Source organism: Colobus angolensis, unplaced genomic scaffold (assembly GCF_000951035.1).
Source record: "Colobus angolensis palliatus isolate OR3802 unplaced genomic scaffold, Cang.pa_1.0 Scaffold447, whole genome shotgun sequence".
NCBI lineage: Eukaryota > Metazoa > Chordata > Mammalia > Primates > Cercopithecidae > Colobus > Colobus angolensis.
The window spans coordinates 1,198,249-1,210,319 of NW_012117899.1; the positions used below are offsets into that span (position 1 = coordinate 1,198,249).

The 12,071-nt window shown below is 43.7% G+C and overlaps 1 protein-coding gene across 1 annotated transcript in view; it reads left to right on the forward strand.

The window, feature by feature from the left end:
• Positions 1 to 10,605, forward strand: part of COPA (coatomer protein complex, subunit alpha) — a 53,613-nt gene extending 43,008 nt beyond the window's left edge. Inside the window, exons 17-32 of the mRNA XM_011957665.1 lie at positions 458 to 620; positions 730 to 876; positions 1,947 to 2,136; positions 2,259 to 2,354; positions 3,529 to 3,617; positions 3,819 to 3,942; positions 4,818 to 4,907; positions 5,397 to 5,506; positions 6,477 to 6,554; positions 6,672 to 6,740; positions 7,280 to 7,416; positions 7,705 to 7,891; positions 7,974 to 8,084; positions 8,418 to 8,579; positions 9,226 to 9,420; positions 9,694 to 10,605. Of these exons, the coding sequence (XP_011813055.1) occupies positions 458 to 620; positions 730 to 876; positions 1,947 to 2,136; positions 2,259 to 2,354; positions 3,529 to 3,617; positions 3,819 to 3,942; positions 4,818 to 4,907; positions 5,397 to 5,506; positions 6,477 to 6,554; positions 6,672 to 6,740; positions 7,280 to 7,416; positions 7,705 to 7,891; positions 7,974 to 8,084; positions 8,418 to 8,579; positions 9,226 to 9,420; positions 9,694 to 9,753 (2,008 nt within the window). The 3' untranslated portion in view covers positions 9,754 to 10,605. The remainder of the gene's footprint in view (positions 1 to 457; positions 621 to 729; positions 877 to 1,946; positions 2,137 to 2,258; positions 2,355 to 3,528; positions 3,618 to 3,818; positions 3,943 to 4,817; positions 4,908 to 5,396; positions 5,507 to 6,476; positions 6,555 to 6,671; positions 6,741 to 7,279; positions 7,417 to 7,704; positions 7,892 to 7,973; positions 8,085 to 8,417; positions 8,580 to 9,225; positions 9,421 to 9,693) is intronic.
• Positions 10,606 to 12,071: the final 1,466 nt, after the last annotated feature.

Consider the following 12,071-nt stretch of genomic DNA (forward strand, 5'->3'; position numbering starts at 1 on the left):
AAAAAAAAAAAAAAAAAAAGACTCCATCTCAAAAATATATATATACTTTCTGTTTTTTATTATTTCTTTGTCAGAACGTTCTTCTTCACATATACCTCTCTTCTACTTTTCTACTTTCAATTATAGCTTATAAAGGAGTTAGCTGTCCGTAATCACCTACTGATTGTGTATAAGAACTTAAGATTTAACTGTTAGGTCTGATTCCTATAGCCATGTCTGTTACTCATCTTCTAGGATAATAGTATATAAAGAAAAATCATGCCATCTACCCCATCATAGAAAGAATACGATAAATTTGGCATTTAGTTCTGCTCTTTTTTGAATCACTTCCCATCTATATCATTGTTCAAATGGCACTTGACAAAAGACCGTTTCCTAGGTTTGTTCCATTTCTTCACACAGGATGGATTTTCCCTCTCACTTACTGAAAGTTGTGCCGTCTACCCTCTATTCTTAGGGACCACGGGATCATTCGAACTCTGGATTTACCCATCTATGTCACACGGGTGAAGGGCAACAATGTATACTGCCTAGACAGGGAGTGTCGTCCCCGGGTACTCACCATTGATCCCACTGAGTTCAAATTCAAGCTGGCCCTGATCAACAGAAAATATGATGAGGTAGGAAGTGAGGATGCAAACTAGAGTATTAAGAGAGGCAGCACTCTTTTTTTTTTTCTTTCCTGTGAGTGATGTCTACTTCTTGCCCAACCCTACCCCAAATGTCTAGGTACTGCACATGGTGAGGAATGCCAAACTAGTAGGCCAGTCTATTATTGCTTATCTCCAGAAGAAGGGCTATCCTGAAGTGGCACTTCATTTTGTCAAGGATGAGAAAACTCGCTTTAGTCTGGCACTGGAGTGTGGAAACATTGAGGTGAGAGGAATATGGTCATCAGCCATAGAGGTGAGAGGGTTAGAGTGGCATTGGGAGGGCATTATTCTGGGCTTGCTTCTTTAGCCAGAATAATGAAATAAGGGATTTTTTTAGTTGTTGCATTGAACCATCTTCCTGTTGCTCTTTGCCCATCTCTACTTTTACCTGCCTCTGCTTCTCCCACAGGATTTCTATTTTTGTCAACCTCAATTATAGTAACTTCTAGGATAAAAGCAAGATGGTATGGAATTTGAAAATCTTATTATTTCCTTGACACTCAATCTTGCTGACTAGCTACTTAGATGAAAGAGTACCTATTAAGCACTGAGGCCTAGAATGTATAGGCATTGCTTTCTAAGGTGAAAAGGGCTTAGGAAAACGTTTTCCAGTTCTGAACTTCTTCCTAGTATTATTTCTTCTGTCTTTGCTAAAGCCCCTGTGAATCTTCATACCTGGCAGTTAGGAAGTAAGGTAGCTAAGCAAGAACCAGCTCTGTGGAATCAGCAGCTGCTGGGTGGTTTTGTTGTAAAAGTAAATTTCTGAGGAGGAGGATAAATGCGATGTGATTATTTCTATCCCTGTATCTAAAGGGGTTCTATGTGTTCACTGGATTTTTTTTTCTTTTCTTTTTTTTGAGACAGGAGTCTCGCTCTTATTGCCCAGGCTGGAGTGCAATGGCGCGATCTTGGCTCACTGCAACCTCCATCTCCTGGGTCCAAGCGATTCTCCGGCCTCAGCCTCCTGAGTAGCTGGGACTACAGGCACGCACCATGATGCCCAGTCAAAATTTTTGTATTTTTAGTAGAGACAAGGTTTCACCATGTTGGCCAGGATGGTCTCGAGCTCTTGACCTCATGATCCGCCTGGCTTGGCCTCCCAAAGTGCTGGGATTACAGACACGAGCCACCGCGCCTGGCCAACTTTCAGTGGAATTAGACTAAAAGCTAGGAGTAATTGAAAGTATAAGAAATTCTTTGGGAAATTTATATAGAGGCAGATGCTTTGCAGAGTCCCTGGTTTTGAGTCACATTGTCCTTCAACCTGTTAACACGACCCTGGGGATTCTTTAGATTGCTCTGGAAGCAGCCAAAGCACTGGATGACAAGAACTGCTGGGAAAAGCTGGGAGAAGTGGCCCTGCTCCAGGGGAACCACCAGATTGTGGAAATGTGCTATCAGCGTACCAAAAACTTTGACAAGCTTTCCTTCCTGTATCTTATCACTGGCAACTTAGAAAAACTTCGCAAGATGATGAAGATTGGTGAGGCCCTCGAACTAAGGATGGGAAGAGGGGTTCTTGGGGGAAGGAGGAAGGTGAATAAAGGAGAAAGGGAACTTAAGAGAAAAGACCTAACTTGGTGTCTCTTACTTAACTTGGTGCAGCTGAGATCAGAAAGGACATGAGTGGCCACTATCAGAATGCCCTATACCTGGGTGATGTGTCAGAGCGTGTGCGAATCCTAAAGAACTGTGGGCAGAGTAAGTATCTGGGACTTGCCAGCTTTTTCAGGGTCTGAGGAAGTATTTTTCTGTTCTTGTTGAGTTAATTTGTGTACAGTGGTGAGGGATTTCTCTTTATTGTGCATTTTTTTAGGAGAGACAACATGCTCCTCCTGTGCTTAGAAGATTTTCTTCAAAGCCAAAGCGAGGTGCAGCCAGAATATTCAGTCCAGCCAGACACCCTTAGGAAAATAGTTATTCATGGGGAAGATAGGAGATTTTAAAAGGCCTAGAGCAGACACCCTAGTAAATGCACATGGTTGGATGGCATTAGAATTTTATTCTTTATTTTCAGTTTGGAGGTTTCACTCATTTATTCATGTATATAGTCAAGGGATATTTTTGAGAACCCACTATATGCCAAGCATTGTATTAGCATTTGAGATATATTAGGGAACAAACAAGTTGAAAGATGAGGTTTGGACCAAGGTGCTCTTAGTGGAGGGGTGAGCACTGTTCAGATTCAGGATATATTTTGAAGGTAGAAACAACATGATTTGTTGCAGTAACTAGATTTGAGATGTAACAGAGACGAGTTAGGGATATCCAAGGTTCTCAGCACTGATGGATAGGTCTCAAAGATAAGCAGCTATATTAGTTCTCTGTTGCTGTGTAACAAATTACCCCCCAATTTAGTAGTTTAAAACAACAAACATTTATTATTTCACAATTTGTAGCATGGCTTAGCAGGGTTTCTCATGAGGCTACAGTCAAAGTGTTGGCCAGGACTGCAGATATCTGAAGATTCACCGGGAAGAGAATCTACTTCTGCACTCAGTGGCCATTGACAGCCCCCATGTCCTTGCTCCCAGTTGTCTAAGAAACGTCAGTTTCTTTTCATGTTGCCCTCTCCAAAGAAGTTTGTAACGTGGTAGCTAGTTTCCCTTACAGCAAGTGAGCAAAAGAGGGCACCCCAAGATAGACGCCACAATCTTTGTAACCAGATCTAGGAAGTAGCATCCCATCACATCTGCCATGTTCTATCTATTAGAAGCTAGTTAATAAATCCAGCCCACACTTAAGAGGTGGGTATTATGCAACAACTTGAATACCAGGAGTCAGTGATCACTGGGGGGACCATCTCAGAGGCTGCTTACCCCAGCAATATGCATTTGGAAATGTACCTATACCACAAAGTCTGTTTTCTCTACAGAGTCTCTGGCCTATCTCACAGCTGCTACCCATGGCTTAGATGAAGAAGCTGAGAGCCTAAAGGAGACATTTGACCCAGAGAAGGAGACAGTGAGTCTTTATTTACATGATTGTCTCTTATTACAGGATTAACTCTAAGATCTTAGAACAATTTAAAATTATGAATATCACTCTCCCACCTGGTTATCAGGAGAGGCAGAGAAACAAATGACATCAAAGGAGGCTCCATAACTTTCCTTACGTGATTTCCAAGTGCTGTTTGTTTTTAGCCTCTTTTCTTCTACTGTTCAGATCCCAGACATTGACCCTAATGCCAAGCTGCTCCAGCCACCTGCACCTATCATGCCATTGGATACCAATTGGCCTTTATTGACTGTATCCAAAGGATTTTTTGAAGGCACCATTGCCAGCAAAGGTAAGTACCTACTTCTCCCATACCACTTTTGTTGTTTGTTTTGTGAAGAACTGTCCTAGAGAATACCATTAGCATTTAGTTTAATCTGTCCTTTTTTTCTGCATGAAGCCTAATGGAGTATTGAAATGCCAGTCATTTATGGTGCGGTCATAAAAACTTAAAATAGCATTTTCAGGTCATTAAAGAAAATTTGGAAAATAGGGAGAAAAACAAGGGATCCCTCTGCTACCATCAATAACTTCAGTTAATATTTTGGTATATTTTCTTAAGTTTTACTATATATGTAGTCATGTTCTTTGTTCAGTATTTTATCATTCATGACACAATTTTAAAGGTACTAATTCAACTACCTGTAATTCCGGTATGTGGGTATAGGCAGATGTGTGCTACCACCCTCCACCACTTCCACCCTTAACCTCCTCCTGTTTTCTTGGTCTCCTAGTTTATTTCACGTGAGTAAGAGCCTAAACAGACTCTTAAGCATTTTGTGCCGAACCCCGGTCTTCCTCCACCTCCTCTATCTACCCTATGCCTGATGCCTTGTACATATTGTAGTGGTGGTAGCTTAGCAAAGCTCTCAGGAAGAAATTCAAGAGTGGTAGCCAAAGGCTGGTAAGTACAAATTATTTAAGAGTCAGTTTTTGGTAGCAGGAAGGCCAGTTCCTTCCATCTGTCTTCTATTCCCTCCCTCTGTGAAACCTACTGCAAGTCAGCATAACATATATACCACAAAAATAAATAATACACAAAAATAAATAATAAGTAGGCAGAAGCTTGGCACCTGTTTTTGAAAGGATTTAACCTGCCTGCAGAAAAAGCCATATCTCAGACTTGCTGGACTATAACCAGTTCTGTTCTATTCCTTCCCTCTGTAGGGAAGGGAGGAGCACTGGCTGCTGACATTGACATTGACACTGTTGGTACAGAGGGCTGGGGAGAGGATGCAGAGCTACAATTGGATGAAGGTAAAAGTGCTGTTTTAAGACTGTTCTGGGGCCGGGCGCGGTGGCTCAAGCCTGTAATCCCAGCACTTTGGGAGGCCGAGACGGGCGGATCACGAGGTCAGGAGATGGAGACCATCCTGGCTAACACGGTGAAACCCCGTCTCTACTAAAAAATACAAAAAACTAGCCGGGCGAGGTGGTGGGCGCCTGTAGTCCCAGCTACTCGGGAGGCTGAGGCAGGAGAATGGTGTAAACCCGGGAGGCGGAGCTTGCAGTGAGCTGAGATCTGGCCACTGCACTCCAGCCTGGGCGACAGAGCGAGACTCTGTCTCAAAAAAAAAAAAAAAAAAAAAGAACTGTTCTGGGGCGATGGACACCTTGGATTGGGACTGGGTTGTGGGTAGATCTGCAGACTTCCAGGCCATGAAACCAACTAGGATTGATTTTACTTTCTTTGGCTAAGATTATGCCACTGCCCAAATCTGTTTTGAACTTGAATTTTCCTTACAGATGGGTTTGTGGAGGCTACAGAAGGTTTAGGGGATGATGCTCTTGGCAAGGGACAGGAAGAAGGAGGTGGCTGGGATGTAGAAGAAGATCTGGAGCTCCCTCCTGAGCTGGTATGTGGAATTTGTACCCTTAGAAGGTTCTCTCCATATCTCCCTGTGGAAGCTAGAGGCCTTACTGTCCCCCACCACTATCCTAAGGTCTCCAGAAGGGAAGGGGACTAGACCCTCCTTCTAATCTGATGCTTATCTCCCATTTGAAAGGAGGAAGATGGCTGGGCATGGTGGCTCATGCCTGTAATCCCAGCACTTTGGGAGGCTAAGGCAGGACAATTGTTTGAGCCCAGGAGTTCAAGACCAGCCTGGGCAACATATCAAGACCCTGTCTCTATTTTTAAAAGTAAAAGAAGCAGGAAGCATGAGAGAGTCAAAGTTAGTGGCCTTGTCACTTCCATCTGTCCTGATATGCTCAAAGAGGAGAGGATGTAGGACTTATCTCTAATCTGATGCTTAACTCCCATTGAAAGAAAGAAGAATGAGGTAATCAGCGTTCTTCCAGCAACAGCTTATGAGAAGGCAGCAGCTGGAGTTTTTGATAAGTCATTTTGTCACTGGTGAGGTGGCTCCTCTTTTGCCAGTCTTCTCCCACAACTATCACCCCTCTTCCTCATTGAAGGCAGGGAACAATGTAAATGGTTGTGTTCTAGATTCAACAGAACAAAGTGCTTGAATGGCTTAAAAAATTACTCAATTTGGCTGGGCACGGTGGCTCATGCCTGTAATCCTAGCACTTTGAGAGGCTGAGCCAGGCAGATCGCTTGAACTCAGGAGTTGGAGAACAGCCTGGGCAACATGGCAAAACCCCATCTCTACAAAAAAAAATACAAAAATTAGCCAGGTGTGGTGACTTGTGCCTGTGGTTCCAGCTACTCGGGAGGCTGAGGTTGGAGGATTGCTTGCGCATGGGAGGCAGAGGTTGCAGTGTGCCGAGATCATGCCTCTGTACTCCAGTCTAGGTGACAGAGTGTGACCCTGTCTCAAAAAAAAAAAATTATTCAATACTCAATTTTTGATTTTCCCCTAGGATATATCCCCTGGGGCAGCTGGTGGGGCTGAAGATGGTTTCTTTGTGCCCCCAACCAAGGGAACAAGTCCAACTCAGGTAAGTGGAAGAAACCAGCAAGGATGAGTGGCTAATACTCGATTAGTGTATAACAGGTGTTGGAGAATAGAGAAGAACAAAGTTTCACTTGGTTTGGGTTTTCTTGTTTCTTGTTAGATCTGGTGTAATAACTCTCAGCTTCCAGTTGATCACATCCTGGCAGGCTCTTTTGAAACAGCCATGCGGGTAAGTAACCTTGGCTTTTCCTCTTGAGTGTGCCTAGCCCAGGGTCCCAGGGAGATGGTTGACTCATTTTAATCAAGTGAAATTATCCTACCCACAAGGGCAAAGGTGTATATTTTTCACGAAAACTCTTTGTTAAGTACACTTGACTTCTTGTTATCTGCCTTCCACTTGGCCTAGTAATCTTCTAGGGCAGATCCTTCAGTTATCTTCCACCCATTTATAGCTTGCTTTCTGGCTCACATCAGTGAGATAAGTACCCCTTCCCAAGCAGGGGTCTGTTTTGAACACTAAGCCAGTATTGTTATAATAACAACAATAATGATAACACTACAATAACCACTAACGTTTATTTAATGTTCACTGTGTGCCAGGCACTATCCTAAACACTTTAATAGGTATTATTAAATGAGGTAGGTCTTACAATTAAATGTATTTTACTGATGAAGAAACGTGAACAGAGAAGTTAATTACCTTGCCCAAGGAAAAGTAGCTTTTTATGCAGCAGGGCCAAAATCCTTGTTTCTTTCCTTCTGTTCCAGCTCCTTCATGACCAAGTAGGGGTAATCCAGTTTGGCCCCTACAAGCAACTGTTCCTACAGACTTATGCCCGAGGCCGCACAACCTATCAGGCTCTGCCCTGCCTACCCTCCATGTATGGATATCCTAATCGCAACTGGTAAGGCCCTTCGCTCTTTGCTTTCATCTGTTCCAAGTTATGGTCGATATTTCAGATGGTAGCCTCAGTGACACAGTCAGAATTCTTTCAGAGCTAGGGTTTTCCAGTAGAAAAAAAGATCTTTGGCTTGTTACTCTATGGGGTTTGGTTTACATCTGCTGTCATCCTCTTCCCCAGCTACTTTGACAGGAGACAGGAGGGTAGCTATGGGGATGTTTGCCAGAAAAGGAAATTGGATCCTAGTTGGCTACTGACTATCTTGTCTTCTTCCTACTTTTCCCTTTCCAGGAAGGATGCAGGGCTGAAGAATGGTGTACCAGCTGTGGGCCTGAAGCTTAATGACCTCATCCAACGGTTGCAGCTGTGTTACCAGCTCACCACAGTTGGCAAATTTGAGGAGGCTGTGGAAAAATTCCGTTCCATCCTTCTCAGTGTGCCACTTCTTGTTGTGGACAATAAACAAGAGATTGCAGAGGTAAGAGGGTCTAGCCACTGTCCCAGTTCTGGGCACTCCCACATTCTTGTCTCTGTATCCTGACCTTCTGCCCCCTCTACAGGCCCAGCAGCTCATCACCATTTGCCGTGAGTACATTGTGGGTTTGTCCATGGAGATAGAAAGGAAGAAGCTGCCCAAAGAGACTCTAGAACAGCAGAAGCGCATATGTGAGGTAAGATCTATAGGACCCTGAGTACAACAGGGACGTCCTTCCCTTCACCCTTCACTAGGTTTGAATTCTTTTAATTTCAAACCCAGATCTGAGTGGGGACGAAGAGAAATTTAGGCCCTTCATTTCTATGAGGGGAGGATACATTTCTCCACCCTACTTCCTCATCTCACCAGTCCTCCATACCTGGGAGGCAGAAGACCTCTCTGCTTTATAACCCATCCTGTTGTGTTGTGTTGTGTTGTGTTGTGTTTTCTATGCATGTGTAGCAGCTTAGAAATGACCTCTACCAAGTGTAGCATCAACCTGGCATGTGTTCCTCTTTCTGTCCACCAGATGGCAGCCTATTTCACCCACTCAAACCTGCAGCCTGTGCACATGATCCTGGTGCTGCGTACAGCCCTCAATCTCTTCTTCAAGCTCAAGAACTTCAAGACAGCTGCCACCTTTGCTCGGCGCCTACTAGAACTCGGGCCCAAGCCTGAGGTGGCACAACAGGTAGATGGAGCTCCTTCAGTGACAATAGGGAAGCCAGATCAATATTACATGGAGGGAACAGACCAAGGTCCTTGCCTCTGAAACAAAGCAGTAAATAACAACATTCAACAAAAAGAGCCAACAGAATGCTACCCTCTGTTTACTTCCTGACTTGGTGCTTCCTTTGTTCCTGGAAAATTAATAGTTTATTGAGACATGACAGTTGTCTTAAGTGTGCTGTGCAACTCCACTGCACCTGAAAGTAACCCCAGTCCTGTCCTTAAGCTCCAGATATCCCATCACAACCACCACAAAGCTTCACATACACATCTCATTACTTGTGTCCTCCAAATGCATTCTTTTTGGGCGATGGAAGTCTGTTTTAACCCTTTCTAGGACCTGACCCTGATAATCTCCAGAGTTGGTGTAGGAATATGGGTCTAGATTATGGAACCACTTTTGTATTGAGAAGGGGAAAGTTTGATACAATAGGAATGGTGATTGTTAACCCTTCACATACATCCAGTACAGAGGCTGGGACCTCTTTTCACCTGGTACAGTTGTATCTCACATCAACGGAACTACCAAACCATGGTGATGGGATCCTTTTGAGGTGTTGTCTGCAGCTTTCTATCCTCCTAAATAAAATGCTTCTTCCTTTCCCTAGACCCGAAAAATCCTGTCTGCCTGTGAGAAGAATCCTGCAGATGCCTATCAGCTCAATTATGACATGCACAACCCCTTTGACATCTGTGCTGCATCATATCGGCCCATCTACCGTGGAAAGCCAGTGGAAAAGTGTCCACTCAGTGGGGCCTGCTATTCCCCTGAGTTCAAAGGTCAAATCTGTAGGGTCACCACAGTAAGTACTGTCCTCAATAAATGTATCTAGGATAATGAGAGAAGGGGAAAAAGAAAGAAACATGGTGGTCCTTTTTTCTTCTTGTGCTTGTCCCCTGCTCCCTGAGGCAGTGACACTGGAGAACGCTAGAGCATCTCCCCACTGCTGTTTGCCAGTCAGTGACGAACACCCAAATACCTGTCTGCTACGCCCATTGAGGGTATAGGGAATAAGTTTTCTAGAGTTCTCAACCTTACAAATCTCTAACTTATTCCTCTGTTTGCTCTTCCACAGGTGACAGAGATTGGCAAAGATGTGATTGGTTTAAGGATCAGTCCTCTGCAGTTTCGCTAAGGCCCCCTTTGTGTGCATGGGTCAGTCACCATATGTTCCCCCCAGAGAATGTGTCTATATCCTCCTTCTAACAGCACCTTCCTCCTGCAACTACTCTTTGGATTTGGCTTTCTCTACCCTAAAACCTAGTATCTTTTCCTCTTCTATGGAAAAATCTGAAGTCTAAACTTGACTATAGTTGTTCTAATAATTGGCCCTGCCTTTCCAGCTTAATTCTAAGGAACAAGTAAAACGCTGGGCTGGGTGGAGTGGCTCATGCCTGTAATCGCAGCACTTTGGGAGGCTGAGGTGGGCAGATCATCTGAGGCCAGGAGTTTGAGACCTGCCTGACCAACAGGGTGAAACCCTGTCTCTAATAAAAATACAAAAATTAGCCTGGCATGGTAGCATGCGCCTATAGTCCCAGCTACTTGGGAGGCTGAGGCATGAGAATCACTTGAACCTAGGAGGTGGAGGTTGCAGTCAGCTGAGAACATACCACTTCACTCCAGCCTGGGTGACAGAGCAAGACTCTGTCTCAGAAAAAAAAAGGAAAACTCTGTGATGGACATTTATTTAGTAAATCCCTTCAGTATTTATCCCTTCTCTTCCCACAGCAGCTTTCTTTCCTGTCAACTAGAAAGGAGCAGGATGTAATAAATACATGTTGGTGTGACTAGGCCACACTAACTCTTAAACATCTCCCATTTTCCTTAGACATTTAAATTTCCAGGCAGGTACCCTCTGTGTACTCAGAAATTTGAAGAAGGTGTTTGGTTTTCCAAAATGCACACTGCTGGTTATTGATTTGTTCTTTACAACTATTGTTCTCATATTTCTCACACTAAATAAATCTCTACAAGAGCTTCTTGACTTGGCCATTTATTTCTTGGACACTGTCATGTTCTTCTTCACCCATGCAGGTACCCCACCAAAGCACATATCTTCCTTCCAGTAATAATTTTTAATTACAAAATAAACATCCACTATTGGGGGGGAAAAAAAAGCTAGCCGAGCATGGCAGTGGGTGCCTGTAATCCCAGCCACTCCGGAGGCTGAGGCAGAGGATTGCTTGAACCCAGGAGGTGGAGCTTGCAGTGAGCCGAGATCGCGCCACCGCACCCCAGCCTGGACGACAGAGTGAGAGTCTGTCTCAAAAAAACAGAAAGAAAAAAAGAAGCACATATTTTTCATAGGATATATATGAGGACCTAAACTGCTGTGAAAATGATAGAAAGCAAGTAGCTCCCCTATTCTGTTTTTGATTGCAGCCTTTTATCTGTTGCTGATGATAGCAATATTTTATTGAGCAACTGCCATGTGCCTGTCACTGTTCTAGATATTTTACATGTAATATACAGATATAAGAATAGTACATTATATATATTACAATGATAAAATTATTACATTGACAATGCAATATTTTGCTTGTCATATGCTAAGAATAATTGGGTAGACGTTACTGTGCCTTTGATTAAAATATGTACTTTTTTGCATTTTAAATTCATGTTTTCAATAAATAATAAATGCATATAGTTAAAAAATCAGTAAATATGGCCGGGCGTGGTGGCTCAAGCCTGTAATCCCAGCACTTTGGGAGGCCGAGACGGGCGGATCACGAGGTCAGGAGATCGAGACCATCCTGGCTAACACGGTGAAACCCCGTCTCTACTAAAAAATACAAAAAAAAAACCTAGCCAGGCGAGGTGGCGGGCGCCTTTAGTCCCAGCTACTCCGGAGGCTAAGCCAGGAGAATGGCGTAAACCCGGGAGGCGGAGCTTGCAGTGAGCTGAGATCTGGCCACTGCACTCCAGCCCGGGCCACAGAGCCAGACTGTCTTAAAGAAGAAGAAAAAAAAAAATCAGTAAATATAAAAAGCTATTCTGTGACAAATCTTTCCATCCTTTCATCAGGCACCCAGTTCTTATCACCTCACCCAAAGCAGGTAACCACTGTTACCAGCTTGCTTACATCCTTCCAGAAATTTTATATATGTGTACTAGCAGATATGACTATGCCATTCTCTATCTATCCCCCTTTATACACAAATGAAACCATACTATTTAACAATGTTGTACCTTTGTTTTTTCATTTAACATATTTGGTATTTTCTCGTATCAATATATTAGGGAGCTTCACTTTGTTTTTTACTTCTCTTCATACTATACGTTGTATTTTTCTTTTTTTGGAGACGGAGGCTTGCTTTGTTGTCGCCCAGGCTGGAGTGCAGTGGCGCGATGTCGGCTCACTGCAAGTTCCGCCTCCCAGGTTCACGCCATTCTCCTGCCTCAGCCTCCCGAGTAGCTGGGACTACAGGCGCCCACCACCACGCCTGGCTA